General features: G+C 44.5%; 1 protein-coding gene across 1 annotated transcript in view; it reads left to right on the plus strand.

Annotated features, from left to right (window-relative positions):
- The window catches only part of LOC144166258 (nose resistant to fluoxetine protein 6-like), a 315,613-nt gene that overhangs the window by 68,561 nt on the left and 230,726 nt on the right, over positions 1 to 16,326 (plus strand). Inside the window, exon 3 of the mRNA XM_077695828.1 lies at positions 8,977 to 9,088. Within this exon, the coding sequence (XP_077551954.1) occupies positions 8,977 to 9,088 (112 nt within the window). The remainder of the gene's footprint in view (positions 1 to 8,976; positions 9,089 to 16,326) is intronic.

Consider the following 16,326-nt stretch of genomic DNA (forward strand, 5'->3'; position numbering starts at 1 on the left):
AGTGTGACCGCAGGAGCTGCTCAGTGGCTAAGCCGTTTGCTTCTGACCACAAGTGGCCTTGATCTCCCTTACTCACGCCCGTTTTTCTGAAGTAAATGGAAAGCGAGAACATCTGTGTATCGAGATTTTGATGCACGTCTAATATCACCAGCGGATTACACTAAGTCTGATGGCCTCCAACATAAGCTGCGGTCTGAAGGAGAGATGTCGCACGGGGCATCAAATCCGCCAGTTTTTTTAGATGTGTTTACACGGAAAACAACAAAAAAAGAAAAGGAGAATCACGACGTTTTAAAACATTACGGAAAAAGTAAGTAAAACGGAAAAAGTAAAACATGCACCAAAACGTAGATATTGCTCCATACTTTTCTTTGCCCTGCATTTCACGACGAAACGTGTCATCAATTCGAAGGAAATGAGTTCTGTGGTCGGTTTTCGACGACAGTACAGTGGACAAGTTCCGTTTTTTACAGATACACATAACAACAGATATGTCAGCGAAAACTGTTAAGGAGCGCACTTAATCTCTTGGCGAAAAACTGCAGCCCTCTACCTTGTCTTGGAAGCACAAATGGCAATAAAGCAAATACCACTTGCAGAAAGGCAGGCCGGTACGTCAAATTGTCCTATTCTCCCGGCGATCATCTTTTCGGCTTGTTCTGCAGTTTTGCCTCTTTCAGATCTGCGGTTTTTGACGGTGCATTTGTACTGACTACCCAACTCGCTACAATACGTCTATGCTACTCGTTCCTCAGAGGAGTACTGCTGTGGACGAATTGGATAGCGTATACACAAAAAAGTTCCATCTCATGTTCCGCGTATCAAATTTTCCGTTCATTTTGTAACACCATAATCTGTTATAAGATTCCGCAATGTAGCACACGGATTGATAGCCGTGGGTCAGGCAGTATGATGGCATACTTATTTTAATGCACAGATCCGGTATAGCTATCGCAAAAGGAATTGCCGTGGTCAGAGCAATAATGCAGTGACTGAGCGTTAAGTGAAGCTTACTTTTAACAAAAGTGTGCCTAACACATTCGATAAAGTGACAGCTACAAATTATTCAGGGTGACCAAAAAAAATTAATTCAATGGTAGTATTTTGTGCCTGTTGTAGGATTTTTCTGTTTTGTTACAATAGAAAAAATGTGCGCCGTTCGTATTAAGCGCTGGCATTTGAACGCGCCAGCACGCAGGCCTAAATTTAAGGCTTCGAGGTTAGCGTGATGGGCGATTCCATAGCGACGATTTGGATTTCAACAAAAAAGGAAAGGGCAGGGATGATATACGACCACCATATCTCCTGGCTGTGGCGTTATGAATAGTCGCTAGGACAACATAAAATCTGGCGAGAAAGTAGGTGGTAAATCGTCGCCACTTCATCTGTTTTTCTAATAACCCGTAATTCTTTAAAGTTTGCTTTGCAATTCCGCCACTGCCCTGGGAGAACAGCACCATTTTGAATTTGTGTTCGTATTTTGATATGACTGTTGTTTTAAACTACTGAATGTTTTTTTTTATAATTTCCGTGATAATTAAACTCGTCGAACCGGTTCGCGAGCCGGTTCAAGCTCACGAACCGGTTCGCGAACCGGTTCGGTACGTGATTTTGTCGAACAGGGACTGAACGGGAACGAAATGATTGCGGCTGAAGCAGAACCGAACGGTAATTTTTTCGGTTCGTCAAAACAAGATATGCCCATTCACGTGTTTCACATTGGCAAAAAATCACAGTCACGCGGAATGAATCAGCTCCAAAGAAAATTTGCCCACGCTCGCAGAAGGCGAACATCGGCCCATACACACGCGTTCTAAGAATCAGGGTCAGGTGATTGACACATCAGAGAACCACTTGGCTTCTGTTGGCGGGATTAAAGGGTCGCGCCAAAAAGCACTAAGACCTGCAGTTTCGACAGAAAATGGGTGTACATTCGTATACAAAGAGCAGAAAAAAAGAAAAGGACAAAATAAAAGACAAGGTCAAAGAAGTCATGAAAAGAAAGATAACAGAAGGCAGGTGCACGCGTAAGACGTGGCACCGGGCGGTATACATTTGGTCGGCACAGGTACCAGTTCAGGGAACGCCGAGGCGGTCAGCAGCAAATATTAAAAAACATCATCCAAAGTAAGTGGACAGGAAAGCAATAACACATGTTCGCGTGCACAAATTGATTACAAGCTGAGAGTATCAAAGCTAACAATGGTACCTCAGCCTACTTCCCAGAACATAATGTCCAGACTTGCTTGTGAAATTTGGTTTAGTGAAGCCATTGTGCTAAAAAACTGGGTGCTAGCACGAAACTATAGCCATGTACGGGGGCGCCAACTGATGGGAGAGTATTATCGAGGGAAAGAAATGAACAGGCATAACACTAGCCTGAGAAATGCAGCCAAAATTTTAATCGGAGGAAAGACACGTCAATTTCCCATAACTGTCATTGATGCCAAACGACGCTGACTTAAACTTATAGAAGAGGTAGGACACACAAACCTCGCTATCGTGATGCGTTTTAAAACTAGATTAAGAATTGTGGCCTTCAGTTTTTCAAAAGAATGACCAGGAGTGTTAACATGCTTTGATAGAGGCAAAGAAGGACAGGTTTTTGCATAAGAGCGGTTATTGTTAAACGTCTAACGAAAGGGTGTTTCAGTCTGGCCGATGTATTGTTTGCCGCAGAGGGTGCATTCCAGCAGGTATATGACGCTGGCGGGATCACATTTAAAGTTCCCTTTTACATTAACATAATAGTTCGAAGCTCTGCTGTCGGCACGCTGTGTGGTGGTCATCTGTGGGCAAACCTTACACCGTGGTTTTTACAGGGCATGCAACCCTGATCGGCTGATGCTGGATTTGGTGAGAACGTCAACCAAATTTTCGCTGCGTCTATAAACAACGTCTGGCGGCTTGTGAAATATTATTTTTAGGCGTTCAATTTAAGCAAGGATATGGTGATGTTTCCTTAGTACGGATGCAACTTTCGAAGAGGCCGAATGGGTCAAAACAAGGTTTTTTTGTAGTTTGGGTTTTGGTGCTTTTTTACGAAAACGTTTTGTGCGGTTCAACTGGTTAGCTCGTCGAATCGCGTCATCGATCAGCTGCTCTCGGTATTTTTTATTCAAGAGCGCGGTTTTAAGTTTTCAGCAGTCAGCATTGAAATCCGCTTGGCTTGTGCAGATTCGCCTAAAACGGTGAGATTGGCTATAAGGTGTTGCAGTCTTCCAGTGCCTGACATGGCTGCTGTGGAAGGGAAAATACTGGCACGTGTCCGTAGGCTTCCTATAGACATTAGTCGGAAGCCTGGCCTGAGAAACTGTGACTGTAACATCCAGGAAATTTATGCTGTGCGTAGAGTAGGAATGGGAGAGGGAGATAGTAGAGATGCGCAAGGTTAAAAGCCTCAATAAACACAAGAAGTTTCATTTCATGGTGCTGCCATTTTATAAATATATCATCTATATACCTTTTGCATTACAGGGGCTTCAAGTTTTTGGTGGCGAGGAAGTTTGACTGGAGACATCCCATAAAGATATTCGCGTAGTTGGGCTCGATTTTGGTTCCCATTGACGTTCCGCTGACTTGCACGTAATTTATACCACCAAACTCAAAATTGTTAAGCTCAAGGATAAGGTGACGGAAAGTTTCAAGGGTGAAAGAGTTGATAGGTTTGTCACCCGCGGAGCGCTCATACGTACATGATACAGCGGTGATTTCATCCGCATGCGGAATGTTAGTGTACAGCGACATGACCTCCAGGGTAACAATTAAACACTTAGGAATTTCAATATTCATTATATCCGAGAGAAAATCATTTGTATCATTATGAAGGATGGAAAGCGGGGGGGAATGTCGCGAATGAGAGAGTCGACATAGCGCCAGAGGTTCTCGGTGACAGCACCAATGCTGGAAACAATGGGGCGACCTGGGTTGTTATTTTTACAAATCTTAGGGAGAAGGTAGAATCTACCGGCTACTAGGCTTAAGGGGATAAGAGAACGAGCAGTTGTTTAAGTTATGTTCTTATTTTGAACAAGCTCAGTGAGTTTATGTTTGACAATTAGCGTATAATCATTACTGGGATCACTAGGGAGTACTTTTTAGAGCGTAGATTCTGATAGTTGTTTATGAGTCTCGTTGACATAGCTTTATCGAGGATCACGATGGCGCCTTCTTTATCGGCCGGTTTGATTACTATTTCGGGGCAACCTGCGAGTTCCTTCAGGGCTTTCTTTTCCTTGTTTGTGATGTTACGGCGGAAAGAGATTTGCTTTTGGTTTGGTGCTCGTACATCGCGATGAACGGCTTTGATGTACATGTCGAGGCATGTATCGCGCTGGGTGAGAGGGGTACAGTGCTTATGGCTAGGTAGTGCAGTTCGGGCTTCGTAGGTTTTAGGGCGGTCATGGCAGTACTCTCGCAGTCTCATATTGCTGCGAAGTTATCTAAGTCCTTAAAAAGTTGAAATTTGTTGAAACCGCCAGTTGCCGGGCGAAAATTCAGACCTTTTGACAGGGCGCTCATCTGATCTGGTGGCAGGGTAATACTGGAGAGGTTCATCACATTTCCAGTGAAATTTTTGTTAGCGTTGATAGCATGGGGAGAGTTGACAGAAGGAGGATAAAAAGTTGGGTGTTCGTTGGAAGACTGATTAGTACCGGCGCTAATGTGAGCTCGTGGATGGTGAGTATTTGGTGCGTTATTCGCGTTAAATGGGCGATTTCATGTGCATTTCCAGATAATGAACAACCATTAGTAGTGGGGCTAACTTTATTTTTACGGGTGTAGTCATTGCTAGGAGTATTACCTCGGGAAAATTTACAGGCTTTTGTTTCGGATATGGCCGATGTCTTTTTGGATTTGTAGCTGCGTAGAAGGCCTGATTCTCTTTCGCTTAGCTCCTTACTAATAATTTCCTCTTCTTGGCGGAGGGAATAGGACATAGTCGCGTAGTGAGTTAGAATTATCTGCGTTTATTGCAAGGATGCGTTGTCTAGTACCTGTTGCCACTTCATGTTGGATGGGGAGAGTTCGGCAGTTGCAGGTCTAAGCCTGACCCTCAAACGCATGGGAGGTACCTCGGCAGACAAATATTGTGACAGGGCGGAAACATGCAATTGGGAACGTTTGCGTTTTTCAGTAATCTTTCTTAATCTTAAGAACTGTTTTGCACTGGGTAGGAGGCTGCATTACCGCGTTTTCTGAGTACCAGTCAGTTTGTCGGCACTCAAGACGCTTTCTTGCGGAGGTTGTACGGGGCATGGGCAGGCCTGCAAGCGTCCGAAGGCAGTACGGATCCGCTGCTGGTGTTTTCCAGTGACTCGGTTATGACTGGGGCTCCGCTGGCCGCTGTCGATCCCGAGGGCGGGCGCGGCAGGCTCTGGGCGCGGCGCATTCTCGGGGTTGGGTTGCAGGTGATGGGTTGGTGCTCCGTGGCCGTGGCCTCAGGAGCACGTACGGGTGGCAGGCTGCGGCGGGCGTCCGGGGACTCCGGGTGTAGGTCCCTGGCGCTCAGCCGAAGCTACACGGCCACGGTGGTCACGGCGGCATGCGGGGCTGGCCGATTGGTACGTGTGTCCGGGGACGTCGTGGAGGGCGTTGGGCTGGAGAGGAGCAGACACAGCGGTGGGAAGTTACTGTCGCTTGAGAACATTGCGGGAGCTTGGGTGGCGGTGCAAGCCACTTTGCGCCATCCAGGAGGGTTTCAGCGCTTTTGCGTGAAGCAAAGCTCGCGGATGTGGCTAGCAAGCAAAGCCACGCCCTCGAAGCTGGGGTGCATGCCATCAGCAGCAAGGACTCGGCGGGGGGGGGGGGGGGCGGAGAAGGGGCTGGAAGCCGTGGTCAATGAAGCGTATACAGCGAGATTGGCGACATAATTCGCGCAGAAGAGGGTTAAAGCGTCGTGCTTTTTCGTTTCAGCCAATGACAAAGTTGGAGATTCGGTAGTCACAGTGGTGGTTAGCGGAGCGCGGAAGAATCAAACTGGCGTAGATGGTGTAGATGTTAGGCCGAGATTGAGTCATAAGGTCAGTCAGCGAGCGGTAGTCACAAAAAGCACGTTCAGCAAAAGAAGAGCTCAGGTCGTTAGTTCCGACATGCAGGAAAACTTGCTACATATTCTGTATATATATATACGCAGAAAGAAATGCCGGCAGTCTACAACGCCAAAGGAGGCATAGGGGAATGGTTAGACTATTTTTTACCGTTATTGACGTTACTATATTTTTTTATTAATTACGTGAGAAAGAAAGAAAAACACGCGCCCACAGTGGGGACCGAACCCATGCCTTTCGATTAGATCTCGAATGCCTTACCAATTCGGCTATCTGGGCGACTGTGTTCTCCTTCACTACAACTGTATCTGACGCTTGACGGTGGTAGCCAGCGCCACTCAGACTACACGGGGAGAAGGAGACCTTTTTTTCAACCTTCGGGGCGTGACGCGAACGTCTACAGCCTGTCATAAGCGGGTAACTGGCAGGAAACCCTCTTTGCTACCTTGGCATCAAGGCTGTCAGAACCAGTGTTGTACACGTTCCTCCAAAATAGGAACGAAAGCTCGTTCCTCGTTCCTTGCCAATTTTGAAACGAGTTCCCGTTACAAGTTCCTTTATAGCGAAAGGAACGCGTTCCAGTTCCATCTCGAAAATTGGAACGTGTCGTTACATTAATGTTACAATTAGGTTTTTAAATTAAAATATAGTGTCGGATAATCCTGGGTCGACATTAAGTGAGGCATTTAAAACTCACATTGAACGACGTATATTATAAGAATATTAATACCACCGGCAGCAGATTATCTGGAGATAAAGATAATCAAAAGAAACGCTCGTAGGCGATCTTTTGTAGGGAGCACCGGACAAACTCCAGACGGCTCGAGGACGTTTCGGTGCAGGATATTTCGGTGCGGAAATTTCGGTGTCCAAATTTCGGCCACCAATTTATCGGGTGCTTGTCTGTTTGCGACAGCCGTTATATTTTTATTTCCGCTTAACGTGGGTTATGGACAACAATCTGGAACAGTGAATTTATTTTTTTGATTGATGCCATGTTCGATCTTTGCCAGGTATTTTTAGAAATTCTACATTTATATATTTTTGTTTAATACCTCTTCCTGGGGACACCTGTTCTGCAGCCGATTGAATTCTTTAGCACACGTTTTTTTTCATTTATGAGAGGTTGTTAATTTATATTCGCTCTTTTTTAGCTAAGACAATTACTCGTGTTTACGATGGTCTACCGCCTCTTTTGTATTTTTTTCGAGTATTCGAGGAAGCACGTACGGCTGAAGGGCGGGCAAATTGACCATCTTATAGGAAGAGAAATGCAGTAGCACTTTGTGGATTTTTGTACTGGAGCCTTGGCATCAAAAAAAAAAAAACCGCCCGCATCTTCCCAGAGTGGTGGGGGTATCGCGTGAATGTTGCGTAATTGGGTATGGTTTGGGAATGCTTAATGGTTATTTCGTCTTTATTATTCTTATTTATTGAATGAAGGAGAAGCGAATGCAAGGAGTGTAAAGTTAAAGTCTGTCTTTATTGCTTGTAGCCGTCAAGCAAAGCGTCAAGTCAAGCGAAAGCCAAGCAAAGACGCCCTTGACTGAATTCCGAACGCGCGCTCCGCCGCTTATATACACACCGTCCGCGTTCGAGGGAGAGGAGTACGGGGGAGAGATGCGCATGCGCACACTTCCGTACACAAGCGCGCGAACTTTCCACGCACCCACCACGCCGTTATCACGTGTACACGCCCTGCTGCCGTTACTGTTGAGCGCGACGCAGCGCACGGGTAGCTACGACGCATGCGCGCACAGACGGGCTCCCCCCGCACCGCTGCAGCTGTTGTTGAGAGCGACGGAGCGCACAAGGCACACGCGCTCCTCCCGCACCTCCGCACCTGTTGTTGAGAGCGAGGAGGGTACGGGGGAGAGACGCGCACCTCCGCCTCGACGCGACGCGCATGCGCAGTGAACGTGTGGACGGCGCCGACAACACCGACGAGTGACATCGCGAGCCTAAGAATTGCTCCGCATTTAAAAAGCCAAATCCCAGCGATGTAACGGCAGGAACGCCGTTCCTGCCGTTCCTTCAAAAACGTAACGAGTTACCGTTACAGTTCCGCCGACCCTTAATGGAACGGTGGCGTTCCTCCGTTCCTCCAAAAAGGAACTAGTTCCAGGAAGGCCGTTCCTTGTAACGCCGTTCCGTACAACACTGGTCAGAACCGAGGCCCTCGCTAAGCTTTGGCACGATAAACGGGTTTGGAAATGAGGGGCTCGTTAGGAAATACAGAAAGCCGACTGCTGGCATTTCTTTCTGTATTTCCTAACGAGCCCCTCATTTCCCAACCTATATATATATATATAAAGATATATATAAATATATATATATATATATATATATATATATATATATATATATATATATATATATATATATATATATATATATATATATATATATATATTATATATATATATATATGTATATATATATATATATATATATATATATATATATATTTATATATATATATATGTATATATATATATATATATATATATATATATATGAACTGTAGCGACAAAACGCTACACGGTGGGTTCAAAATTGATTGATTAAGGCGAACTTGCACGCACACTCAAAGACATCAACGAGAGCTTACACCGTCTCCCCACGAGCGTATCCTTGCAACCTGGCACCTCCGCACTATACATGGCTTCGTGAAGCGGCACCACGAGAGTATTCTTTCAGTGTCAAGGGAGGCGCCTAGTAGGAAAACGTTCTTCGCGGCACTATATATACAGCCACACACAAACGTCGACGTCTTCCTGCCTGTCCTTGCATCTTATATGGAAGCAGTGGCACTTTGCTGTAATATTTTTATTCTCGCATGAACGCTATTATGTTGCTCATGCACATGTGTCGGCTTGCGTGCATTGTACAAAGAACGTAATAGCGTGTTTTCATTTTTTCGCAGGCCAAGAAGCTCGTGCATCACATGACCGAGCCATTGTATCCTGGTTCTCGCTGGGGCATCTGTGTTGTCGATGACTGCAGCCAAGAAGAGCTCGAAAGTCTTGCCCGCTCACGTACGTACCCCTCAATAAACTGCCAACAGAAAACATGCGGGTCTGTCGTCAAAGGATCGTTGCTTCTGCCTTAGAAAAACATGAAAATAAAATCAGCTGTGCAACGGCAGAGTATGTCCCCTGCCAAAAAGACGCTGCGCCAGATATGAATATGAAAAGCTCGTCTAGATGCGCTATGTATGCTTTTAATTCGTGTCATCTCCTGTCACTAGAATGACGCACACTGCCCCGTAGATTACTCCCCATTGTGTCGAACGAAGATTTACAGTAGGGGCTATATCTCAATACAAGCATCCTATTGAAGTCTTTCATTTCACCTTTCTTATAGATTAGGATCGTTTTCTTGTCCTCACAAAAATCAATCAATCAATCAATCGATCAATCAATCAATCATGTATATTTATTGTGCCCAGGAACAGCTGTGAGGCCTTGGTGCTGGCACACAGATGGATACAAGTGAAAAACGGGGAAAAAGTGAAAGAAAAGAATGCTTTGTCAGCGTAAAAGATAGAAGGAGTAAAAAAATAACTTTTACAATGTACATTACAAAGTATACCGTACAAACCACTACAAAACGTAGATAGCGTATACACTACATGCAATGAACACAAACAAAACTGACCGGATACAACAGAATTCGTAATTACATCGTACAGATGAAACAGAACATCTACACACTACCAATAATCGTGTAACGTTATAAAAGCAATCCATAAAATAGAAAACAACAAAAAAGTCATATAAACAGCGTACTATCCCTATAGTAAGGCAAGCAGGTAAAAAGAAATCAGTGTTGTACACGTTCCTCCAAAATAGGAACGAAAGCTCGTTCCTCGTTCCTTGCCAATTTTGAAACGCGTTCCAGTTCCACTTCGAAAATTGGAACGTGTCGTTACGTTAACGTTACAATTAGGTTTTTAAATTAAAATATAGTGTCGGATAATCCTGGGTCGACATTAAGTGAGGCATTTAAAACTCGCATTGAACTACGTATATTATAAGAATATTAACACCACCGGCAGCAGATTATCTGGAGATAAAGATAATCAAAAGAAACGCTCCTAGGCGATTTTTTTCAGGGAGCACCGGACAAACTCCAGACGGCTCGAGGACGTTTCGGTGCAGGATATTTCGGTGCGGAAATTTTGGTGTCCAAATTTCGGCGACCAAATTATCGGGTGCTTGCCTGTTTGCGACAGCCGTTATATTTTTATTTCCGCTTAACGTGGGTTATGGACAACAATCTGGAACAGTGAATTTATTTTTTTGATTGATGCCATGTTCGATCTTTGCCAGGTATTTTTAGAAATTCTACATTTATACATTTTTGTTTAATACCTCTTCCTGGGGACACCTGTTCTGCAGCCGATTGAATTCTTTAGCACACGTTTTTTTTCATTTATGAGAGGTTGTTAATTTATATTCGCTCTTTTTTAGCTAAGACAATTACTCGTGTTTACGATGGTCTACCGCCTCTTTTGTATTTTTTTCGAGTATTCGAGGAAGCACGTACGGCTGAAGGGCGGGCAAATTGACCATCTTATAGGAAGAGAAATGCAGTAGCACTTTGTGGATTTTTGTACTGGAGCCTTGGCATCAAAAAAAAAAAGAAAAAAAAACCCGCCCGCATCTTCCCACGGGGGTGGGGGTATCTTCCCAGAGTGGTGGGGGTATCGCGTGAATGGTGCGTAATTGGGTATGGTTTGGGAATGCTTAATTGTTATTTTGTCTTTATTATTCTTATTTATTGAATGAAGGAGAAGCGAAGGCAAGGAGTGTAAAGTTAAAGTCTGTCTTTATTGCTTGTAGCTGTCAAGCAAAGCGTCAAGTCAAGCGAAAGCCAAGCAAAGACGCCCTTGACTGAATTCCGAACGCGCGCTCCGCCGCTTATATACACACCGCCCGCGTTCGAGGGAGAGGAGTACGGCGGAGAGACGCGCATTCGCACACTTCCGTACACAAGCGCGCGAACTTTCCACTCACCCACCACGCCGTTATCACGTGTACACGCCCTGCTGCCGTTACTGTCTAGCGCGACGCAGCGCACGGGTAGCTACGACGCATGCTCGCACAGACGGGCTCCCCCCCGCACCGCCGCAGCTGTTGTTGAGAGCGACGGAGCGCACGGGGTACACGCGCTCCTCCCGCACCACCGCACCTGTTGTTGAGAGTTTTACGCGTGTACGACAACACTTTGGTTTTCGCTGCGTTCACTATCAGTTCGTTCTCCTTACACGAGAGTGTAAATGCATCCACGTCTCTTTGCAAATGCCTGCAGTCGCTAAGACACGAAACGTCCTTCAAAATCTTGATGTCATCAGCATAAAGTAAAAAAGAAGAATGCCTTATAGCAGCTGAAACATCAAGGACAAATAAAGAAAACAAAGAGGGCCTAGAACAGACCCCTGTGGCACACCACTTGAAACGCAGTAACGATAGGGTTGCTGGCCGTTAACATTTACGTATCAGGTCCGCCAACGCAAGTAACTAGTTAGGAGGTCAAGAAACGAATTATCTATGTTCAGGAGTGACAGTTTAGAAATTAACAATGGGTGACTCACCACATCAAAAGCCTTGCTCAGGTCAAAGTACACAGTATCGAGCTGCCTCCTATGATGAACCGCTTCGGACGCTCGCTGCATGAAAGAAACGAGGTTTGTGCCTGTGGAACGTCCGAACATAAACCCGTGCTGTTCGGAAATTAGTATGCCCTTAACACTGGAAGTTAAAACATCGTGCACCGCAGTCTCAAAAAGCTTAGACACCGCACACTGGAGCGAAATAGGCCGATAGTTTTAGCACTATCTTCAGCACCACTTTTGAAGACAGGGACCCAGCGTGCTAACTTTCAGGCTGCTGGAAAAGTAGCAGATTGAGTTTAATTAATAAATATAACGGTTAGTATAGGAATCAGAAGCTCCCTAGAGGTTTTTAATATTGCGGGAGCAATGCCGTCAGGGCCACACGAAAATGATGGTTTGACGTGCTTCAGGGCTTTCCTAACGTCGTCCTGACTGATTCTGGGACTGCAGATTTAGACGACGCAGAGGAAGAGTTGGACAAAATGTTAACTTCAACCTTTGAAAATACAGAGCTGAAATAATCCGCAAAGGCATTAGCAACATCTCCAATCGGGTTTCCGTTGTCGTCTAGAAGGTTAGCGATTTCGGCAGCTTGCCGGCACATCGAGAGTGAACATACTGCCAGAAACGTTTCTCGTCGCGCGTAGCGCTCATTTCTACCTTGTCTATGTAGTCTGATCGATCGCGATCATAGAGCTCTTTACACAGGGCTCTGAAATACTTAAACTCATTTTTCCAAGCTTCGGATTTTAGCCCGCGAATTTTCTTGTGAGCACGGGCTTTACATTTTAATGCCTTACGCAGTTCCGCAGAAAACCTGTTCGGAAATTTAGATTTCTTTCCGGACGTTCTTAGCATAAACATGTGCATTCCTTGCTGAATAATTGTAGAAAGTTTCTCGACTTGGTCATCAACAGAGGGAAGTTTGACGAGGAGAGATCAGTCAGAGTTACATAAGTAGTTACAAAAAGCAACGTAATCTCCAGCAGCATAATTGTACCTCGGATGTGCAGAATGGCCGAAGCATCTGGATTGCCCCGACACATATGGCAGTGAGATATGAAGGACAGGATAAATTTTGTCTAGACGGACCAGCAAGGTATCCGACAGAGAAATGGTAAGGTCCACCTGGTTGGAAAAGCAAAGGTCCAAAACATTACCACAAATGTTTCTACACCTAATACCTTGTTCCCGACCACTGAAAGAAACAAAGTCTAACAGACAGTGGCCCTTCTGGGAAATGGAATGATGATCGTGTCTGACAGTGCTATCATCCCAGTCTAGGCCGGGAACATTGAAGTCCCACATAAAAAATTTAGTGTCTGGGTAGGCAATAACAACATCCTCTATTGATGCGACACAGCTCTGAAATTCGTCGTAGGTAATGAATGGAGGTATATAAAAGGTGGAAATTACGATACTATGTTTGCTACCGCCGAAAACCTCCACCCACACTGATTCTGCAGCAGCTTCGAGCCTTAGCGACGACGGCAGTTCAACGAGTTGTCCACCGCAATGAGCACTCCACCACCGCAACTTTTAGAAGTGAGGCTAGCACGGTCACTTCGGAAAACAACATAATTGTCGGTAAAATATTCGCTAGACCGAATTTCTGAGGATAGCGAAGTTTCGGTAAGGACGATTACATTATATGAGGACGAAGCTATAGAGAAAAAGAACTCAGCAGATTTGGTACTCAAACCACCGACATTTTTCGTCTGGCTTCATGAGCACGATAACCACGCCCACGCGTGTTACACCTTCGAGCTCGTCTTGTCTTGACCTGCTCATTACAAACTTTAATGCTGATATTTCAACGGCAGGAACACTTTCGTCAGACATTAGTGACCATTGCCCGCTTTTTATGATTTACCCTGGTACAAACAAAAGAAATAATAGCAATTCATCAACGTTTCAATTGGTTTCCGAGAACGAATTAGAATCATTTATACAGGAGATAAGGACGGATGATTGGAGCTGCGTGATGCAGAAAAGGGGTTGTCAATGAAGCATACACAAGTTTTTTCGAACCTTTCGTCCGCATTTATAGCAGACATTTTCCTTTCACTACCGATAAACGGTCGAAAAGACTGAAGAAGCCCTGGATAACGCAAGTGCATAAAAAAAACTATGAACGAAAAAAAAACGTCTTTACCATACCTTGTTTAGGACACGTTCGCAGGAAAAATTGAAGGAATTTAAAGTAATTAGGAATAAACTTAATAGAACACTGAAGCAAGCTAAAGCACTGTATTGTAACAACCTCTTAACTAGTAATGGTAGAGTACGCCCTGACACAGTATGGAGGGTCGTAAATACTATTCTTGATCGAAATCAAGAACGCCATGTTCTTCAAGCTATAAACGTAAATGGCTTTGAATTTCGCGGAATGCAACTTGCCGACTACTTCAATTCGCACTTTGTCAGCGCAGCGTTATCTGATGAGCAATATCATCAGGATCTAACCACGCTAGAACACAGCGTCATAAATAGCTTGTTCCTTGAACCGACTGACGAAACTGAAGTTTTCAAAACATTCAGGAGCTTAAACAACAGCAAAGCTTTAGACAAGGACGATATACAAATCAGACCAGTAAAGTATGTCCTGGAATCAATTGCTTCAGTATTGTCCTACATTATTAATGTAGCTCTTGAATCGGGCACGTTTCCCAACGATATGAAGGATGCTAGAGTTTGTGTAATTCATAAAGGTGGTCATAAAAATGATAAGAATAACTATAGGCCGAAATGTGTGCTGCACACCTTTTCTAAAGGTTTAGAAAAAAGTATCTCTTGCCGCGTAACGGATTTTCCTAATAAGAATCAAACACTCAGTGATTCGCAGTTCGGTTTTCGCAAGGGAAGATCTTCCGAAACCACCCTTTTAGCACTTAAAGGAGTACTGACACGAAATTTCAAAGCTGAGATAACTATGTAAAACGCTTCCTTTTTATCAGGAGATATCTCCCAGCAAGTTTCAACAGCAAACGTTCAGCGAAACATATTTAAAATTCATTTTAATCTTCGCCCGCACGAGAAAGCCCAGAGCGGGCCGACGTGACATCATCTGCTACGTGCCCCAAACTGCCAACGTCGGGGCTCCCGTGACGAAGCCGACGCGCTGGCTGTGGTTGGCGCGCGCTGCTCGGGCGTGTGTACACGTCATGGTTTTGGGACTGACGTCATGCTGCCCGGGCCTGTGGGGACGGCGAAAACCCCGGCCGGTCTGGGCGCGCGCGTGCGCTCGCTCGCGCGCGCTTCCAGAGAGGCAGCGATACGGCAAGAATGGTGACGCCATGTTATACATGCGGTCATGGCGGCCGCTCGGCGTTTTTCAGTCGAAACCGAAACTGGCACGAATAAACGACGCCGTAAATGAATGTTTACGCTGCGCTCGACCGTCTAATCTGTCATTCTATGATTAGTGGGCTGGTGGGCACGCATAGCAGCGAAAAAAACGTAACATAAAAATTTCGTGTCAGTACTCCTTTAAAGAGCGTATAGCCCAAAATATTGACTCTGGATTATTTTCGCTTGGCCTTTTTATCGATTTTACCAAAGCGTTCGATATCCCTAATCACGATATCTTAATCAATAAACTTTCGTTTTACGGCATACGGGGAAGCCCCCTAAGTTTGATGACCTCCTACCTAAAATATAGAACTCAATGCGTATGTATACGTGATCAAAACTCATCGTCTCTCCCAGTACGAAGCGGTGTACCACAGGGTAGCGTGCTGGGTCCGTTATTGTTTAACATTTATATTAATGATGTAGTGAATATTGACCTCACTCCACATTACTATATTTATGCAAATGACAGCACCCTGCTTTCTACTGGCAGTGACCCTGACTGCCTAGTGCTACAATGTAATAACGCTTTGCAAAAATTACACAAATGGTCTAACTCAAACTCTATTAAAATAAATCCACTAAAAACGAAGGCTATACTTTTCAGGCCTAAAAATAAGGGGTTCACCTTACATCAGAAAATATCACTCTGTGACAGGGACATTGAGCTTGTTGACGAACATAAAGTTCTTGGAGTTACACTTAATTGCAATCTGAGTTTGAATAGTCATTTGAAATCTCTGTGTCGACGCCTGTCTGTCGCGGTGGCCGCATTATCTTGCAGAAGAGCATTGCTACCGGTTAATGTGAAAATTCAACTACATATGCACTATTTGCATCTCAGGCTAACTACTGCAGTCTTGTTTGGAGTTCGACTACAAAAATAATATAGATATAATCACTGTGCTTCAGAAAGCAGCTTTACGCCATATAGCACGTGCTGACCGAATGGCTAGCACTCGAGAACTATTTCAAAAATATAATATAATTGGATTTTTAAACCACTATAACTACACAATTATGCACTGTTTCTTCTTCTTCCAATGTAATTTAAAAGATTTTTTAATACTGTTATCATCCCTACGGCCACACGATACAGCTGTCCACACTAGAGATCCTTAACCATGGTTCGTTCCCCGTTTTCGTACGCAATACAAAAGCAATCATTAAACACAACCTACCTGTGCTACTTAATAAATTTAAAAATGTAAGTATCGTTAGTTGCAAGTGTTTACGCGAGTATTTCTTTAACACACCATGTTTATCTTAGTGTGTTTGTGTTATAAACTTTTATTACTTTTGAAG

The sequence above is a fragment of the Haemaphysalis longicornis genome, unplaced genomic scaffold (assembly GCF_048455015.1).
Source record: "Haemaphysalis longicornis isolate Haplotype H1 unplaced genomic scaffold, Haemaphysalis longicornis Haplotype H1 scaffold_1, whole genome shotgun sequence".
In the NCBI taxonomy this organism is placed as follows: domain Eukaryota; kingdom Metazoa; phylum Arthropoda; class Arachnida; order Ixodida; family Ixodidae; genus Haemaphysalis; species Haemaphysalis longicornis.